The 20,494-nt window shown below is 38.5% G+C and overlaps 2 protein-coding genes across 4 annotated transcripts; both read left to right on the forward strand.

The window, feature by feature from the left end:
• Positions 1-3,141: 3,141 nt before the first annotated feature.
• LOC135675734 (fimbrin-5-like) lies at positions 3,142-11,007 on the forward strand. The gene is made up of 15 exons (XM_065186189.1): positions 3,142-3,338; positions 3,456-3,701; positions 3,809-3,979; positions 4,075-4,313; positions 4,572-4,743; positions 5,329-5,367; positions 5,599-5,667; positions 5,762-5,878; positions 6,847-7,058; positions 7,873-8,028; positions 8,100-8,299; positions 9,461-9,618; positions 9,695-9,791; positions 9,985-10,076; positions 10,365-11,007. Exons 2-15 carry the CDS (start codon positions 3,615-3,617, stop codon positions 10,587-10,589), a joined length of 2,034 nt encoding a protein of 677 aa, XP_065042261.1. The 5' UTR covers positions 3,142-3,338; positions 3,456-3,614; the 3' UTR covers positions 10,590-11,007.
• Positions 11,008-12,326: 1,319 nt separating this feature from the next.
• Positions 12,327-18,937, forward strand: LOC135675736 (probable WRKY transcription factor 34). 3 transcript variants are annotated; one of them, XM_065186194.1, is made up of 6 exons: positions 12,327-12,596; positions 13,172-13,668; positions 14,388-14,570; positions 16,843-17,648; positions 17,772-17,930; positions 18,106-18,937. In XM_065186194.1, the coding sequence occupies exons 1-6, from the start codon at positions 12,404-12,406 to the stop codon at positions 18,665-18,667; spliced, it is 2,400 nt and encodes a 799-aa protein (XP_065042266.1). In that variant the 5' UTR covers positions 12,327-12,403; the 3' UTR covers positions 18,668-18,937. The 3 variants fall into 3 exon arrangements, with proteins under 3 accessions (XP_065042266.1, XP_065042267.1, XP_065042268.1); XM_065186195.1 differs by having other exon boundaries at positions 12,539-13,083; XM_065186196.1 differs by having other exon boundaries at positions 12,547-12,681.
• The last annotated feature ends 1,557 nt before the right edge of the window (positions 18,938-20,494 follow it).

The following is a 20,494-nucleotide window of genomic DNA, read 5'->3' on the forward strand; positions in this document are numbered from 1 at the left end:
TCAGATCATACAAACTTCAAGCAAATCTAACTGTGAAACAGGCAACTCTCCTCTTGATCTGATAATGTTTTTTTTCTGGACCATGAATCAAGATTCCTTTTGCAACTGGTTTGGTTCTTGCTTACTTGGTATCTGTGCTTATTCTTGTAGGAATGTTTGACATGCAAGGAAGCAAAAACAGATCATTGGTGCAGGTTCAACTATGGGACACAGACTTGAGCAACAGGCAGTGAGAAAGACACAGAATTTATACGTGGCTTTCATGTGCATGACAAAGGAAGGGACCTGCAATTCAACTCTCTCTTCTCTCTAAAATGAGACAAGAGGCTACATGGCATTGAGAGAGAGAGAGAGAAAAGGTTTTGAAATTAAGAAAAAAAATTTTAAAATCCATAATCGAAGAACAAATTCAAAAAACCAATAAAAGATTTACTTGCTTAGGAATTTTTCATCTACATCTACCAAATAAAATAAAATTTGTAATCATGTGAGATCAAATTATAAAGTCATGTCAATTCACCTTAACTCAAACACAAATTCCCTTCTACATTCTCTCATATAAAATTTGAAGAATTTATATCTCTTTTACTCAATCCTCTTCACATCCACATTTACCTCAACCCCCCTATTTTCCTTTCTCACATCTTCTCCTCCACCAAGATCTATAGATATATGTGATACTTATAGAATAATCAAAGCCTAAATCAGAAGTTTTTCTCTTCTAGTAGGAGTTCAGAATATTAAGAAATCTAAAAATATTTGTCAACCTAAACAAGTAGTTCTTTGTAAATTAAATATTACTTTCATTTGAAATTGATATGATACCAATTACATTGGTCCTTTTAACTGGTTTCTTCTCACAAGGAATGTTATCTGCATGTAAAGTTGTAGGTCTGTTAATTATTGGAGGAAGATGTAGTAAATATGTAACTAGATACATGTCCTTGCTACTAATAAGTCCTCATAAAATGATTATATAAGTGTTTATTGATCACTTAGTAGATTATTAACAAGTACATCCCAACACACCGTACATTTTAAGGACGACTTGTTGACTGACTTGAGTTTTGGAGGGGCACTATCTGGTCTACGATGTAGTTTTTATAAAGTTCGAACAATACTTAGAGTTCGTTTTGAGATCGATTCAAATAAGGAATTAGGTTGGATCCGACTCAACTTGAAGATTAGATAACCACAAACAACCCTAACAATTGAATATAAATAAGAGTTTAGTTTATAGAATAATGTAGCCTCAATATGAATTCATTGAATGAGCAAGTCTCCTAATATCTAATTCAAATAAGTGAAAGAAATAATATAATACAAGCAAAGACATAGAGACACGATCATTTATATGGTTCATCCAAACTAGACTATGTCCGCAGACCAATTATAAATTTTTATTATAGAGAGGATAAAATTATAAGTGTATAGAAAAATAATTTTTTACAACCTCAACTTTCAACTACTTTGCACACATTTCTTAATAGAGTTTCTTTCTATTTATAGTAGTGCATGGAATTCAAGAAAAAAAAAAAAAAAAGAGAGATAGCATGTAACCCACTAATTTAATAGACCTTAAACAATTCTAATAACCCTAGTTTGTAGCAAGGTCTGTCATACCGAAGTGTACCGCCCGTATCGGGCGGTACGTACCGGTCTGACAGGTTACTGGTATGTGGATCGCCCGATACCGCTACAGTGCTACAGTATTATACTGTAGCACTACTACAGTGCTACAGTAATATACTATAGTATTGCTACAATATGAAAAAAAAAGTATAAAATTGTTCGGTACACCAGGGTGTATCGCTTGATACGCCCTGATGTACCGCCCAATACACCAGTACCGTACTGTACCGAGCCCGGGTCGAAACGCCGGTACGGTACGATATGACGAACCTTGGTTTATAGTCATAAAACAAATAAGTGATTATAACCTCTTTTATCAAGTTAAAAAGATGATTTTTAATAATACTTTTATTAAGTCAAAGATGACTTTAACAATCTCCCACTTGAAGATTGATTTTAATCATGTCTTCACACTAGATCAATGCAACAACTTAGCATTCCCCCACTCATGCAGACAATCGAAGTTGAACACAATTTCAATTTATCAATGGTCATTGTCTTACTTAGCATATTAATAGGGTTTCCATTTTCTTAAATCTTCTTAAGTTTAAGAGCTTTATCTTCTAGAAGGAACTAGATGAAGTGATACTTCATTTGGATAAATTTTTCAAAAATTAAGTACTTGTAACCATCGAGAACTCTTAGGTGAGAGGCCTAAGTGAGCAGAGAATCCTCAAGGGTAAAAGATCATATCACATCTTAGATGATTATCTTATAATCTCTCTCACGATTAGGAACCCAGATATTTGGTATCATAGCATGGACAATCTAACCTTAAGGATACATGGATTTTAAAAGAGGAGTTGTGATTAATAGACCTTGGCCTCCTAGAGTGGTATATTAATTTTCATTGGGAGGTGAATTTTTTTCACCTCGGAAGAATTGATAGGAATCATAATACCACTACACCATTATAGTTATCTAAGGGGATATAGAAAACTCTGAGTCGCTACATTAGAGCCATACGAGCCTAATTACCTATAAAGAACCCATCCTATATATATATTTTATTTTATTATTAGATTGAAGTATAATTTGGGCATAGGACACATTTATATTGGGCTTTAGCTTGCATGGGTTTTCAAGGATGAATGCTATTCATATACATGATTGGACGGGCGGTGGTCGAAATCGGCAGCATCGTCAACAATAATCCAAGTTAGGGACGGAGCTGACGTGGTGCTGCCTCGATTTGGGCGGTGAACTGTGTCCTGACCTCCACGGCTAAGCCACTCTACTTTTTCGGTGTATATATGTATATATACGTATATATACATATACATATATATATATATATATTTCAGTCATGGTAGGGCCCGCAGGTCGCCTCGGACTCCGGGAGTCCGTGTATGTGAGGAAATAATTTTCCACCCGAATGTAGTTTTACCCAAGTAGTTTACCGGTTCCATAAATAGCTGGAAGAGTAGAGGCAGGCGGGTCCCACAAGGTAATTTTGACACGTATATGATGCGGAGGCTTAATTTCGTTCGATATACCTTTGGCATTCGGCAGGGCGATCGAAAGAGTCGGTGCCCCCCACCATCATTCCCCCGCCCCCACGATTGCGGGAATCGCCAAGAACGACGACGACAAGGGAGGAGCGAAAGGAGGGACGAAAAAGTTGTGGCGTTTGCAGCGGTGATAAGAGAGACGAGGGACCGAGAAAGAAGGAAGTTTTCACTTTCTCGGCGTGAATCCCATCCCAGGTCGGCTTCCTCTCCGTCGACCTTCAATTTGGTTTTCTTGGGATGAAGGCGTCGCTTGCGTGGTTTCTTGATTCTTGGATTTTTCTTTAATGTCCTAATCGCGTTCGTTGTGGTCAGGAGTGGAGAAAGTTGCGATCTTGGATCGGGAGGAGATAGTGTCTTTGAGGCCGGAGCTTGGTTTTGGGATTACCATCTGAACTTAGCAACAAGACGGGATCGAATTTTCATAGCTTAAGCGGCTAGAAATCCGGAGTAGGTGATTGATTCGGTTGGAAAATGTCAAATTTCGTCGGCGTTCTTGTCTCCGATCCCTGGCTCCAGAATCAGTTCACGCAGGTCGAGCTTCGAGGCCTTAAATCCAAAGTAAGCAATCCCTCACCAAATGTCATTGCCTTTTTTTTTTGGGATATGATTTTGGTTTTGATTCGAGGAATAAATTTCTTGTGTTGGGATGGTCTTGCATTGTCTAGTTTCTTTCCACCAAAAGGGAGTCAGGGCATGTGATTGTAGGAGATCTGCCCCCGTTGATGGGAAAGCTGAAGGGTCTCAAAGATGTGGTTACTGAGCAAGAGATTGCAGGCATTTTAGCCGAATCCTACGCTGAAACCTCGCATGAATTGGACTTCGAATCATTCCTTCAGGTGAGGCTTACTTCCTTACCTTTGTTCATGTAATTTCTCTGGAAGAAAAGAATAGGAAGCTGGAACTGATGCACCATGGCCAATGAATTGTGCAGGCATATCTGAATCTGCAAGCTCGTGTGGCAGAAAAATCAGGTGAAATGAAGAACTCATCCTCGTTCTTGAAGGCCACCACGACTACGCTCTTGCACACCATAAATGAATCTGAGAAGGCATCTTATGTGGCACACATCAACAGTTATCTTGGAGAAGACTCATTTTTAAAGAAATACCTTCCATTGGATCCTGCATCTAATGAACTTTTCAACCTTGTCAGAGATGGTGTTCTCCTATGGTATATATTTCGAGGCCCTGATAAAATTTTGTTGATTATCGAGTGAACTAATTTGATCATGATTTAGTTGATTGAATTTCTCATATTTAAGCTAATATAATGGAATAAAATCAAGTAACTAAGATCGATACTATTGTGGCTGTACATCACAAATTTGCATATTCAATGTTCACCTTCGTTAGGTAAAGGTAGTAAGAGATTTACTTAAACTTACATCCATTGTCTTTATTGATTGACACTTCTTTTTTCTGATTTTAGTAAATTGATCAACGTTGCGGTGCCGGGCACTATTGATGAGAGGGCGATCAATACAAAAGGAGTACTCAATCCATGGGAGCGAAATGAAAATCACACTCTTTGCCTCAACTCTGCGAAGGCTATTGGTTGCACTGTCGTCAATATTGGAACACAGGACTTGATTGAAGGGCGGGTAAGTCAAAAGGATAATGTCAGTCAGTATTTTTCCTAAAAATTGCAGTAGTTTGTGAAAAGGAAAAAAAAAAAAGAAGCTATTTTTGGTTTTTTCTGATATGTTCATGTGTAAGTCTTTTCTTGATTGTCTTATTATATAAGTGCACCATCTGTCTTCGACAAGGGGAACCTTACTGTTATGTTCCTGTTGTTTTTGGTGGTTAAATGTTGTGTAATGATTTTAGATGCCTATTTGCTTTTCTAATTTGTAGCTATATGTCCTAGAATGTAATATTAATGTTCTTTATAATTCCAATGTACTTTGAGATATAGCATACACTATTTAATTGTTCTATTCAGTTTAAACTAATTACTTTTCATTACAAATATATGTATTACTTCCTGCCTTCTTTTCTTTGGGAAATTCAGACAATGGTCCGCAGCGTTCCTTTTTCTTCCTTAATAAAACATCATTCTTTGTAAGATTCTTGCTTGTGACTTCCAGTGATTGCATATTTACTTAAGTATCAGTTCACCTTTCTCTATTAGCAATTTCACTTTATTTTCCGTTTGTGAGAACTCAATAGTTTGAATTTCTATGCAGCCTCACTTGGTGCTTGGCTTGATATCTCAAATTATAAAGGTAAGCAACAGAACTTTTTTGCCTTTTTTGTATTTTTGAAGTGCTTTCATGTAATAGACATGGTACCTTAGAAAGGAAGAGTGTCGTGTTTCATTATTATTCATTATATTTTGCTGGCTTAGGTTGCTGGTTTTGCAGTAGCTTTCCTCCCTGAAAGGGGAAGCTAATTAGTCATTGTGACTTTTTCTATAGAGACATCAGTAATATCATTCTTTCTTGCCCTTTTATCAGATACAACTCTTGGCAGATCTGAACCTCAAGAAGACACCACAGCTGATGGAGTTGGTAGATGACAGCAAGGTTAAGAAAAAGACTTTTTTTAATGTTTTTTCTTTTTTAGATTTGGATGAATATGCTGGGTAACAACTTGCCATGTGCTGGTTTCATGTTACAGGACATGGAGGAATTAATGAGCTTGGGACCCGAGAAATTGTTACTAAAATGGATGAATTTTCATCTAAAGAAAGCAGGATACAAGAAAACTGTAACAAATTTTTCTTCTGATGTGAAGGTACAAACTAAAGTGGCCTTGAGCTCTTTTTTGTTGAAACTTTTTTTTTCTTTTAGATTTTAAAAATGATTTTAGCAACATGAGATCAATTATGGAGGCTTTCTCAGCATGCAAGTAGAGCTATGGTCATGTGTGTTCTCAACAGGAAATCTTCTTTTAAGACTAGGGTTTGATATAGCATGTCTATTCTCTTTCTTCCATATAATGATCATTGTATGAAACTCATGTGTGGCTGGACCCTGTTGCAGGCTTAAGTCATCAGCAAAGGGAATTACTTTATTTTGCATAAACAAATCATAAAGTTTCTGTAATCTTGTGGTTCTGTTTAAATTAGTTTCTTCTTGAAATTTTACCAGGATAATAATATAAATGATGTTTTTGTTTTCACTAGGAGTAGAGGTCCCTCTCTATGGTATGATTGCACTGTATCTTAATACAGCTTATATATATTAAAAACATCTCTAGTGCTTCAGCACCAACTATTTTGTTAGTTGCGTGATGTTCAAGATTACATTGTCTAGAGATACATTTTTGCAACAGAATAATACATTATGCTTTGTGCAGTCCTACCATTTTAAGTTATAGGAAACCTATAAAGTCATCGTTCAGGCAGAAAATCAGTCGTAGGGGTAACAAGCATAAACAAGTATATCATATCATCATTTCTAGGACATAAATGAGCAGCACTTGGACTCATATCATAAACCATGGTTGCTGCTTCTAAGGTTCATGTGATCTTGCATCAATACCATTTGAATCATAGATTTCTATTGATCATTCATTAGGAGAAAATAAGATGACTCTTTGAGTTACTTTTTGGATTGAGCATATTCTTCACTATATAAGTTCTCTGGCAGCTCTATCTGAGTAACTTGTTTTTTCCTTATCAGTGATTCTTGACGTTCTATCATAGAGCCATTGTTTATCTATAATGCTGCTTTTCGTATCTCATGATGATTGTTTTACAGGATGGTGAGGCATATGCTTACCTTCTTAATGCTCTTGCACCTGAACATTCCAGCCCAGCTGTTTTGGATACTAAAGATCCCAATGAAAGGGCAAAAATAGTACTTGAACAAGCTGAAAAGCTGGATTGCAAACGGTATCTAAGTGAAAAAGACATTGTTGAAGGCTCTCCTAATCTGAACCTTGCATTTGTTGCTCAGATATTCCAGCATAGGTCAGAACTCACAGCTTTTCTTTCCTTGTGTCATACGTATTCACAGGCTGAAGTGCTAAACAAGATCCAGTAATCTAAGAAAAACGACAGAGTACTAAGCTTCTCTTGTGTGTTTTTTGAGTTTTGGTTGGCCTCATAAGATGGCCAGCTTTCATGGACTTTTCAGTATGTAGTCCAACTACTCCATGAAGCTCACTTTTCTCAGGACTCTTAATTTACATTTGTTCTAGGCATGCATAACATGAGAATGTGAAATGCTTTTAAAGAAAGTGCGGCCAGCAAAGTGGGTTGCATTCTGGAATCTGTCTTTGTTTGCCTCCTAACATCCATCTTGTTGGTTGTAATTACAATGCTTATGGCGTATAACCCTGCGATCATTAATTTTCTTGGATTAGGTTGTAGACTGTAAAAATCCTCTATTTTCAGTTCTTATATGCAATCATGTTCTTCAAAAGAATGTATCTCAGTTAAGTTGTAAAATCTTTTGAAATTTGCGTTGTATGAGTCTTTCCTTTCTTAATCATATCTATGTTTAATATCAGAAGAGACACAATGTTAGTGTATTCCTTTCTTTGTGTCACACCGTAAAATCATCACCAAATAATCATTGTTTGCCAAATTCAGATTGAATGAAGTCTTGTAGAACATGTCTCTTTATTATTTGCCTGAACTACTTAAACTTGACCGCTAAAGATGATAACTGCTCAACATACAAATTTCTTTCAGCTATATTTTTTGTTCCATCTATTGAGTTATTCTGTTTATTTCTTTGATGTAGGTTAGTTATAGTATCCTAATCATGTAATGTGTGCAGGAATGGTCTATCCACTGACACTAAGTCGATTTCCCTATCTCAAATGATGCCGGATGATATCCAAGTATCCAGAGATGAGAGAGCCTTTCGGTTATGGATTAACAGTCTTGGAATTGCTACATATGTTAATAATTTGTTTGAGGATGTCAGGAATGGGTAAGAACATTTTTAATTGATGAAATGGCTTATCTTTTAAGCTTCTGAAATGATAACAATGATATATGCAGATGGGTTCTTTTAGAAGTACTTGACAAAGTGTCTCCTGGATTAGTTAACTGGAAGCATGCAACTAAACCTCCAATTAAGATGCCATTTAGAAAAGTGGAAAATTGCAACCAAATTATAAAGATTGGCAAGGAGTTGAATTTTTCGCTTATAAATGTTGCTGGCAATGACATTGTCCAAGGAAATAAGAAGCTCATTCTTGGTGAGTTTGTTTCACTTTAGTATCTTTTGGATTGTCCTTTGTGCCTTTGCACCTTTACTGAAATTCATATCTAAATTTTCATCTGTAACATTAGTATTACTTCTGATTTTGCCCCTGTTCATATTATATTTCTGGATAATTGTCACGCCTTTACCGAACTACAACACCTTTAAAGAACTACTGAGTAAATATTCCTTCTTGACAACCTTGTTGTTTTGCACATATGACAAGCACATAAAAACTCATGCAAGTACTTGTAAATACTTGAACTTTAGTAGTCCAATATGGACTGACGTATTTCCTTATCAATGGGAAATTTTCTGGTGATGGTGGAATAGGTTCTTCTATCAGCAATGAATTCTTTGTTTTTGAATTTTGGCTGCACAGATCAACAGTTTCTCTTTAGCATGCTGTACTAGGAAGCCTAACTAAGATGACTGATTAAAGGATTTAATTCTTGTTTCTCTTAATTGCGAAGTCACTTGAATTGCTATATAAGCTTTTTGTATCTTGTAAACTTGAGAATATTTAAAACTGATGTATATGAGCTAGATGAGAATTCAATAAATAGGTTATCATGTAGAGATTTTCATTTCAGGTATGCTAGCCTAATATGGCCATATACTGAACATGCTTATACGTCAAAGACATGGAACATGAGATTTTTATATTCAAGTATTGTTCATGCTGCATTCTGATTAGTTAAATCTTGCTGAGCTTATCTTGACATCCATATGACCTTGTTTCAAAGTAAATGATTGCCATTATATGTTGTCTCAAATAAAGCAGCTATCATAATATTTCATCAGTCAATTGTCTTATTTAGGTTTCATCGCCTCTCAGGTAGGTTTTTGGCACGCCATTTGTTGCATTTGCTTTCAAGTTGGTTTTTTACTTTTAAATTGCTGTCAAATAGCTCCATGGAAGTGGTATATGCTGGTTCTTAAACTATAATGAACCATATTCATCTAGTAGTATCAATTGTTTATATGGGAAACATTTTCCAACTCTCAGATAACCAATTATGTTGTGTGAAAATTTTTGATGTGCTTTTGATTAGTTTGATTTAACTTGCTTCAATTACTGTTGTTCCTGAGTTTTAAAGACAGATACTGAATATTTGATCAACATTGTATGACAACTACCACTTGATTTCTTCAGCTTATTTGTGGCAGTTGATGAGATTCAATATTCTTAAACTTTTAAAGAACTTGAGATATCACTCCCAAGGAAAAGAGATATCAGATGTTGATATTCTAAATTGGGCCAATAGCAAGGTGAAGGGTTCAGCCAGAACACCTCAAATGGAGAGTTTCAAGGTATGCTCACCCCATCTCGACTAATTCAGCAGTCAAATTCTCATGTTCTCCAAATTATTTTGTTTTGCCCTTACAGGATAAGAACTTGTCATATGGAATATTTTTACTCGAGCTTCTTAGTGCTGTAAAACCAAGGACTGTAAATTGGAAGCTTGTTGCAACGGGTGAAAGTGGTATGCTCTTTAGTCAAATAATTATCCAATATTTTCTTTTTATCTGCAAAAGGAATTTGTATTCATCTTGTATGGTGAGTGAATATGAGAGGAAAAACGAGTACATAACTGGAATATTTTTTTACCCTTAATTTTTGCAGTTCCAGCTGCCCATATCCTGACTAGCTTACTATATAACATTAAATGGATGCAGATGAAGAGAAGAAGTTGAATGCCACATATATCATCACTGTTGCGAGAAAGCTTGGCTGCTCTGTCTTTTTGTTGCCTGAGGATATCATCGAGGTAGAAATAGTGTAACTTCAATTTTCCAGTGATACATGTTCACTAGTATGGCTTTACATGCAAATTCCAGTAAATGATCAGAAGCAAATTGCATAATGTGTCGGTGGTAGTTATGTGTCTCTCGTTAAGGACCATAACAGGCCACTTGTAGTTATGTTACATTCCAATAATTGTATATTTCAATTATTATTTGGATTACCATTTTCCTCTCGTTTAGAACCAAGGATATGCAGTTTTCTAAATAATCTTATCCACATGCTGAACATTTATGTTGTGTCCTTATGACAGGTAAACCAGAAGATGATTCTTACTCTTACTGCCAGTATCATGTATTGGAGTCTGCAGCAAACTGGAGAAAACTTTGAACCATCAGAAGAGGATTCTGTATCACAGACAGCTCCATCTGACGGAGATGGAAGTGCTGTTGCAGAGAGCATTTCCGACTTGGCAATCGATGATGCTGCTTCAGATGCATCCCAGTCAGAAAATGGCAATTCGACTATTGGCGGATGACCCCGAGATCTAGTTCACCGAATGAATTATCAAGTAAAAGAGGAAAACATGCATATGGAAGTTTCATTAGAAAATATTTTATACATTTGTGCTGCCATATAGTAGGATGCCTTTTTGTTTTTGTGGAGAAAAATTACATCTACAGTAGAATACAGGTGTCATTCTTTTTTTCCATATATTATTTGGGTGGTAAGGATGAAGGACTGTCAACAAATTGCTTCAATGTGTTTTGTTCCTACAGTAGTTATTCTTTGACAATTTGTTCAAATAATTGAAGGGATAGGATTTCATATTTTTTGGGCCAGTTTACCGACGACATGTAATATCTCCTATAAGATGGTGTCTATTTGTGGTTTAGTTTGTAAACATATTGCCATCAGAAGACATTAGCATACATTGTATTACATTCTGGAGATTAATACTGAATACATATGGCACATGTGAACTACTTAAAAAAAGTATCAGATGTCTTTTTATACATGGCAAGAGAAATGCTGCCATCATCATCACACCAAATAAATGGCATGATCTCTTGGAAGAATGTCATATATTAGTTTCAAGAACAATGAGTGGATTTCTTTTGTTGGCCTATGGAAGTTGTGCCCTGTAAGTTCTGAGTTGTTAATCAAGTATATATGGTTTGTTTCTTCTCTTAGCTCCCCAACTGACTGTTCTTGTCTTTGTGCAGTGCATTTCTTCTCCTCTCCTGTGTTTCTGTCCTTCTCATCATTGTTCATTTTTGTATTAATATTTAACATTTAATATTTTTTTAGTATGTTAGGAATCAAACTAGAGTTGCTTCCAAGGGGGTGGAACCGGAATCGAATCGAATCGAATCGAACCGTAACGATGCTGGTTTGAATTTTGGTTTGGTTCTTTGTCTCAAACCGAATCAATTTTGATTGGTTCGAATTTTGGTTTTGAGACGGTCCGGTTCTTGTTTCGAGCCGAACCGCGGTCGAGTACGTGCGTTGGTGAGGCCATGGGATGATGACATGAGATGGTGTCGTGGAATTTGATGACATGAGCACATGGGCTTCTTCCACAGGATCAAGATTCGCTGTGCTGGGGTCGAGATAATGATGCCTCCACTGTTCGTTAATTCCATATCATGATTGAGACGCGACAGTTGGGTCGATCGTCGGCGAGCGAGTTTGCAGCTTAAAACACGTAAGCTTTGTGACGAAGCAACGTTCGCAACCCCAAAACAAAACCGGTCAATGGGTCGAAGACACGCTCGTCATCTGTTCTTCATCGATTGAAATGGACCGCGTGGGGATTTGCTGTTGCGTGCACCCAACAGGGAACAGGCTTTCCACTGCAATGGCATCGCGAGTGCCAACAGGCGTGTAGCGAAACCTGGATCCTGTCTCGGTCATGACATCCTATGGATCCGTTCCCCTCTCCTTCGACGGATGGACGGCTGTTGCTCGACCACGTGGCATCGCCTCCACATGCACGGCTCCGTTCCCGACGCCCTTCCCATCTCCCATCATCGAATAAAAAATCACGACCCGCACAAATCCCAAAGCGTAGTTGTAATTTATACTTAACCCCCTAATAAAGTCGAAAACTTTATCCATACCCTCAATCACAGTAGCCATATCCACCTTTGGCCTTTTGACATAATCCAATATACACCCCTGTCAACCCGAAACTTTCATATATGCCCCTCGCAAGGATATGAAGTGAGAGAAAAAGACATGCATATGAAATTAGACGAAAAAGCAACAGGAAAACGGGAAACAAGAAGGGGGAGGGAGCAGCAGAAAAGATAGGGCGGAGGACGAGGATAAGAACGAGCTCGCCACTGAATGCTTCTCTCTCTCTCACTCTCTCGAATCCTTCCTATTTCTCGTCTCTATCTCGGTCAAACCGCTCTCTGGGGCTGGGTATCTCTTTGTGTCCGTTCTAGAAGAAGTAAAAAGAAGAGATTGCTGCAGGAATTGTTTGATTTCCCAACAGAAGAAAGGACGGAAGAAGGAAAGATCTCATGTTTTGTGTCAGGTCTTTGTCCCCTCTCTGCTGCTTCTCTTCTTCTGTTTCTGTGGATTTAAGAGACTGACCGAGCTCAGAGGAGTGGCCGTCGATGGTTGGTTCCGACGCCTTCTGTACCTCCCTGTGTTGATGTGGTTGGGTTCATCCCGTTTGCTCGGGTTGCTGTTTTTCTAGTGAAAATGGCATTTCCCCCTCTCTTCTGATAGCTTCATGCGGTGATTGATTCGGATTTGCTCCATTTCCCTCAAAGTTCGGAACTTTTCTGCTGCTACCATCTTCGTCTCGTATGGTCTTGGCCCTTTAGGGTTCTTTTGTGTTCTAATTGACCTTTACTTTGATATATTCTCCGGATTTTTGGAAGATCTGGCTCGCTGGGTTGATCATGTCGTACATGTAATTTTTGGTGGTTTGAACTTTTGGGTTGATCATCGTTTGTCCTTCGTGGGATTCTTGAGGAATCTTCAAAATCGGATTTTGATCTGAGGTGGAACCCAAGGTGGGCATCGATCGTTGCTTGCGCATTGAAACAATCTTCTGCGATTTGGTTTCAACTTTATTGGACCTTCCGTGGTTTGTCTTTGCAGATCTGACACGACTTACTATCTGTATCGGGAGCAGAATTGAATCGATCACTGGTGGGATGGACGACAAGACCGCCATGATGGAGGACTGGACGCTTCCGAATCCCAGCCCAAGAACCTTAATCTCAAACTTTTTGAATGAGGAGTTCGGTTCCAGATCATTCTCGGATTTGTTATCAGGGAAGGAAAATGAGACGCCTCCAAATGCACCGGAGACGGAAAAGGTGGATAGGGCTACAAAAGTGGAGGGGGGTGAGGCATCAAATGATCACCCGCTGGAACCAAATTGGTCTGGAGCTCATAAATTGAACTCGCATGGAGGACTTGCTGAGAGGATGGCTGCTAGTGGGTTTAATGTGCCGAAGCTCAATACTGCTTGCATCGGACAAGCTAACATGGATGCATCATCCTCAGGTGTCCGGTCTCCATATCTGACAATTCCACCGGGTCTAAGCCCTACAACATTGTTGGAGTCTCCGGTTTTTCTCTGTAATTCTTTGGTATGACTTCTTACCGAAAATTATCAGTTTGTGTAACAGTAGGCTTTTCACAAGATATGATTCAGAAGTAAACAAGTAGCTGCATTTTAGGATATTATGCTTCGGATGTTGGTTTTTTTTGCTTATTGTGCTGTCAATGTGTTAGCAAGTTTTGCAACATCCTAGGTTGAAGACCCAAAGTTCTATTGAACAAGGAGGCTTTTTGCATTGCCTTTGGCATAAACCTAGACTATTTGAGTTTCTTGGCTATGATAACATGGAACAAATATCCTTAAATGTTTTGGGAATTTCAGGGAACATAGACCTACCTTCTTGGTGTTTTAGTTTAGTTTTATTTTACTTATTTTTTCACCTTCTGAGAATGTACCACATACTACCATGGCATGCCAAGCATAACACAATGACAGGGGATCGAGATGGCTGTGGGATGTGCATCATGAAGGTAGCCAATTCAAGACTTTTTCAAGATAGTTATGTTTATATTATACTTGACTAAACTCCAGAAACAAATTCAATCTTTGTGATTAGTTGCAGAAATGCCAGAATATCTTATGTCATTGAGGATGAAATATGGTGCCATGAATGTAAATTTACTTTTGAAAGCCAGTTAGATATTTAATCATTAAATTGAAAAAAAAAGGGTAATATAGTCACTTATTATCATCTGAATATCTTTATATGATAATGCCCAACCTATTTTTATTGATCAATTTCTTTAGGCTCAACCATCTCCCACCACAGGCAAGCTTCTTTTTGCTCGGAACAATAACACAGGCCCGCTGTCAGTGTCAGTCTCAGCAGCTTCTATTAAACGTGATGACCTACTTGAAGATGTTCCTGAAGCATTTGCTTTCAAGCCCCCCTTGGAATCACACTCATTTTATTCAAGTTCTGAAATGAAGGTAACTCCACTTTATCTGCATTCTATTGAAATGCATATTGAGGTCATAATAAAGAACCATTAATCCATGTAAAGTCATATTAATGCTGATGATCAAGGCTTATATGTTATCTGAAAGCAATGCAGGTCCTGGTTTGTTATCTGTACATGTCTCTTTCTGACAAAAAAGTTAGCATAAGGGTAACAATTCACAATTGAGGATGACCTGTAGCTTGTGCTTACTTTTTGACATCTTTATTGAAATAATGTATTCAGGAGTCTGTATTGTGGCCCACAACTCAATGACTTTGAAAAGTATAAGATTATCTTTCATGTAATTCTAGTCTTTTTGTCTTGGTTGGACTTCCAGAGCCACTGGGCAAGGTCCAATTTTGATGGGTTTACTACAGGTAACCTTGTTGAAGTTGGAAAGTCCAAAACAATGGGACTTTTTCAGAAACTGGATGCAGTTACAGAATGAAAACTTGAATCTAATGGATAACTGCGGAGCTCAAGAATTGATGTATATTCAAATCATATTTGCGCGGACCTATAGCTCCTTCTCTGGATGTCTTCTAGGAAATATTGTGAATTATTTGATGTCACCCACAAATCCCCGTCATATTTTTCGTTCCAGCCTAATTAAAGACATTCTTTGCCAAGAAACCCCAGTAACTATCTTATCTTGAATTAAAGGGAAAAAATATTTTGATATGGTTAATTATCTTACACAAGAGTGTTTTTAAATTGAGATTATATAAAGTTGTAGTTGGAAAATTAACCACATTTGATGGAGAAACATGACATACAGAAGCAACCATGTCTATATTGGTGGCCAACAAGGGAAATGTGTTAGTGACTAGTGAAATAATCACAAAAGGTTTATGAAAAGCATATTAAAATTTTGGAGAAATTAGGACAAAATATGATCTTTGGTTCATATCATTCTATATAGACAAATAAGAGGAGTATAACTCGAGAAGACAATCTTTAGGCAACATCTATACTTGCTTAATTTTAGTTAAGGAATATCAATTCATAGGCTTTATATAAAATGTTAACCTTTTAAGTTTTCTCCATGCGTTGATTTTGCACTGAAATATCAGGTTAAAGGTAAGCTTTCACTTCATTGGACATGAATGCCATTTGTTATAAAAAATATTATAATTTCGTACCGTACCAAAGTATCGAGTTCAGCTCGGTACGGTGCAGTATACCGAGCAGTATGTTTTGGTGTATCGTTCAGTATATATATATATACATATATATATATATAGGCAGATGAGGAGAAGAAACCTCGACGTTGCCTCGTTTTTCTGCCCGCTTGGGGAGAAGAAAGTGAGGTTTCCTTCTCATCGCGTAAAAAAAGGCGACAGGGTGACATCGTCGCCTCATTTCTTCTGACCGCATGGGGGGAAGAAACATTACCTTAACGACGCTCGTTTTCTTCTCCCGGCAACATCGCTGAGGCTTCTTCTCCCTACGCAGATGAGGAGAAGTCGCCAACAACGTTGAGGCCTCGTTGTCTTAGACGAGGAGGCGACATCTCATCTGCGACGTCCGGCAAGGGAGGGCGGCGTCGGATCTCCAGTTTCTCCCTTTTCTTCTTTTTCTTCTTTCTTCTCCTCGGCTAATACCACTCGGTAGTGGACTGTGATGATTGAAATCGATCGTCACCGACCGATTTAGGGTGGTAACGGGGCGGAAACAGCCCCAATCGACAGTACCACCCGGTAACGGGTGGTTCGCATACCGGTTTACTGGCGGACTGGTACGTACCGCCTGGTACCAACGGTATTATTCGAAATTAAATCCTTGTTAGGATGTAAGTTCATTCATCCTTGTGTGGGAAAAACTGCAGACCTTTTATCTATTATGATTCTTCCTGTTGCTTTTTTTTTTGTCATGTTGTTATTTGTCTTCTTAGGAATTTCGTGCATTTGTCTCTCCCTTTTATTTTGTTCTGTAATGCTAGTAAATTGGTCAATCTCATTTCTTTTGCTTGAGATTTGTATGGCAGGTTAACATATGAAATATTCATCTTAATATATCTGGACATACTATCTGATCAAATCTTCATTTAAATTGATGGAATGTCAGTGCTAGCAAGTTTTTGCTTCTGGTCTTTCCTTCGCTATATACTGCTTTTGATGCTTGCGCATGTGTAGGCTATAAAATTGAGTAGATCAGCAGGACTAACATTACTGTGAAAAATTGCATGATATCCATGCTAACCAAAGTCTACAAAGATTTTTGTTTCCAACAGATCTTGACTGATAATTTATGAACCATAGGTTGCTCCAGACTTTGGTCAGCCACAAACATTATCAAGTATGAGAGTATCAATTCAATCGGGCGACTCTAAAGAAATGGGAACTACAGAAGCTGGCACTATGCATGTCCTAAACCAACAAGAATTCAACCTTCAGGAGAGTAAAGATGCTATACCTGATTCCTTCATGAGTAGCGACCGTTCTTTGCCCCTTGATGAACAACAGGAAGGAGACAGAGACCTTAGAGGAGAGCTATCATCTGTGGCTGTTGGTGCCCCAGCAGAGGATGGTTACAATTGGAGGAAGTATGGACAGAAACAGGTCAAGGGTAGTGAGTACCCTAGAAGTTATTACAAATGCACTCATCTAAACTGTCAGGTAAAGAAAAAGGTGGAACGCTCTCAAGAGGGTCACTTCACAGAGATTATCTACAAGGGTGAACACAATCATCCCAAGCCTCCTCCAAATCGCCGATCTGGTGTTTTGTTGTCCAACCCATTTAATGATGCAGAAATTGATGGTTCAGATCAACCTGGATCACAAATGACTACTGATAGCAAGCCCATGTGGGTGGGTAGAAACATGGGGAATGAAGGACATGATTGGCAGGGTGACCTGGAGGCTACGTCATCTGCCCATGTCACTGCTGAATGTTGTGCTCCCTCAGCTGCCGTGCAACAGAGACCAGATGGACCACGTTTATCCTCAGATGCTATAGATGTTTCATCCACAATGTCCAGTGGTGAAGATGAGGATGACCAGGCCACCCATGGCAGTGTATCACTGCGCTGTGATGGTGAGGGAGATGAGACCGAATCGAAAAGACTGTAAGCATTTGTTCTTTTTTAAAAGTAACTTTTTGTCGCTAACTTGAGCGAAATTTCTCAATTGAGCTGTATTTAACCACATACTTTTTTAATATACGGTGACTTGGATATGTTCTATTTCAGGAAGCTAGACACCAGTGCTATTGAGATGAATGCAGCTTCCAGGGCAGTTCGTGAACCAAGGGTTGTGGTTCAGACGACCAGTGAGGTTGATATCCTTGATGATGGGTATCGTTGGCGCAAATATGGACAGAAGGTGGTCAAAGGAAATCCAAATCCAAGGTATCATTTTGAACTGTATCACAATGATTTTGCAGAATGGTGGTGCAAATCTGATTGTGGAAACTACACAAATTTCAAACTTTATCCTTGCTAGATCCACTTCTGCATATTTGGCCATTTATTGAAAGAGAATTTTGAAACTTCCCCTGAATGATTCTTTTTCTTGTGTTTGCAGAAGCTATTATAAGTGCACACATCCAGGTTGTAATGTTCGAAAACATGTGGAGAGGGCAGCACATGATCTGAAGTCAGTCATCACAACGTATGAGGGCAAACACAACCACGATGTCCCTGCTGCAAGAAACAGTGGTCACCCCAGCTCTTCTCCTTCCAATACCACATCAAATGCAGGACCTCAACCTCATGGCCTGCTTCCAAGAGCAGAATCGACCCAAGGTGGTTTGGTGAGGTTTGAAGGCCATGCACCTCTTGGCACATTTGGCGTCCCTGGAATGGAGCAGCTTAGACCACCAACCAGCTTCTCTTTTGCGATGGGCCAACCGGGCCTAATGAACCTCACCATGGCTGGCTTTGGTCCTCTAGCTCTGACGAAGATGTCAGTTCCCCCTTCAGTTCACTCGTATATAAGGCATGGCCCGCCTGTTGAAGGACTCATGATACCCAAAGGAGAGCCCAACGAGGAACCAATGCCAGAGACGAGGCTGCCCATGCTAAATGGAGGTCCAGTGTACCATCAGATGACAATGAACGGCGTGCCTCTAAGACCCCAGCTGTAAATAACACTATAGGAAAAATAGATGTTATGCATACCTGAGAAGAAAATTTTGCTTTTGCTCTTGTCCCTTCCTGTTATAGAATGCAAACAGTTTCTGCTTTCATCTTCAGCAGGACCATCAAAAATAATGTCTAAATTAGCAAGACAGTTCTTGTGTTTGTATCAAGTGTTGTGCCAAAGAATGTGACTCAGGAACTGGGTTTGTGGCTGTGTATCTCTGATTTAATTCCTTTGAGAACATGAATGTAAAGCATATATTGTATCTTTTATAGAGCTTGACATGTGGTTAAAAAAAAAGCCAACTTCATTTACATTTACTCCAGATTGTTTTTTCAGTCTCTGGAGGACTGGCAACATGTGAATCTATGTGTACTGTCATTAAAATCATGTAAATTTTCTCCAAGTTTGTTAAAGTAGGTTGGCAGCAGTAGGAAGTCTCTCAAAGTGAACTCCAATTTACAAGCTCTGCCAAGGTTCCAGATGTACACTTCTGTCAAATGACACATCTGTAATCAGACTTGGAAGAGCATTTTTCCTTCTTGTCCAGTTTTCCTTGGCATCAAAATGAGACACTAATTTAAGAGAGAGAAAGAATGAAGAAAATTGCTTGCAATTTTAGAGGAAAACCCTTCCAACAAGCTTCCAGGGGGATTCTTCAGCAAAATAAGTTGTAAGTTATCCACAGATCAAAGGTGTTATAAACTTTCGCATTCTGTGATGAGACATTAAAGGATCATGCAGTAAGACTTTTTACCTCAGGTCCTCCGTAATTGACACATACAATGTACCGTTCAATACGAACGGTATATACCTATCCGATAGAGCATGATGGTATATTGATATTAGTTAGCTCGATATGTATTATACCGATAACTGATCGATATATCGGTACAGACCGATAATGCTAATCATGACAGTTATTATAAAATCAAATATCTACATGATGAGGGACTATTGATGCTGGAGTTGTTTGGCAATTGGATTGCGCCCAGCATGGAGACAAAGAACAATAAAAAAAAAAGAGTATTCATTTCAACTACTCAAGGAAGGGCACATGGATCCTCTTCACTCATCAGCTTTACACCCTCTTAAATCATCAAACCTATCTCTCTCTGAATGGAGAGCTAAGTGCGTGTATATTAACTCTCATCCGACCTCATAACGGCATGGATTATACATTAGGCTGTTCATTGTATCCGTGAGGAATTGGACCCTACTAAATGACTCTCAAACTAATTCTTCCTTCTTATTAGTTTATACACCCAAATCCTTAGTTTTTTCTTTCTGCCTTTAGCTTATTTCCTCTAATTCTGCCCACTAAAAATGAGTTACATAAGCCTATCTGTGTATTATCGATTTCCTTTCTTTCTCTTTCTCTCTTTTCTTCCTCTCCTCTCTATTTCTCTCACCAAAAAACACAGACAATATTGGTTGCATATCCTATTTGGATATAACCTTAATGATCATGAACAAGCAGTGTCATAGGATACGATGATGGTAGCTCAGCAGTGAGCTTGGATTAGGGTTACATGGTTTGGGGTGTGAGCACTGGCAGCTTCCATGGCCATCAGAGTTCTGCTCAAACCCCACACAGTACTGCATCACAACATGCAACTCAACCACCACAAAGGCCACCAGAAGCACCACTGCCGCGGCCACCATAACCACCACCACTGTCACCGCCTCCGCCACAACCTCCATAAGGAAGCTATCTATCGCCGCCACCATGGTCAGCAATAGCTCCCCTATGCAATAACCTCTAACCCTATCTATCTATCCTTTTTCTTTTTTTCTCTATAAAGGGTAAGTGACAAATATAATATTTGAG

Source organism: Musa acuminata, chromosome BXJ1-6 (assembly GCF_036884655.1).
Source record: "Musa acuminata AAA Group cultivar baxijiao chromosome BXJ1-6, Cavendish_Baxijiao_AAA, whole genome shotgun sequence".
Classification (NCBI taxonomy): domain Eukaryota; kingdom Viridiplantae; phylum Streptophyta; class Magnoliopsida; order Zingiberales; family Musaceae; genus Musa; species Musa acuminata.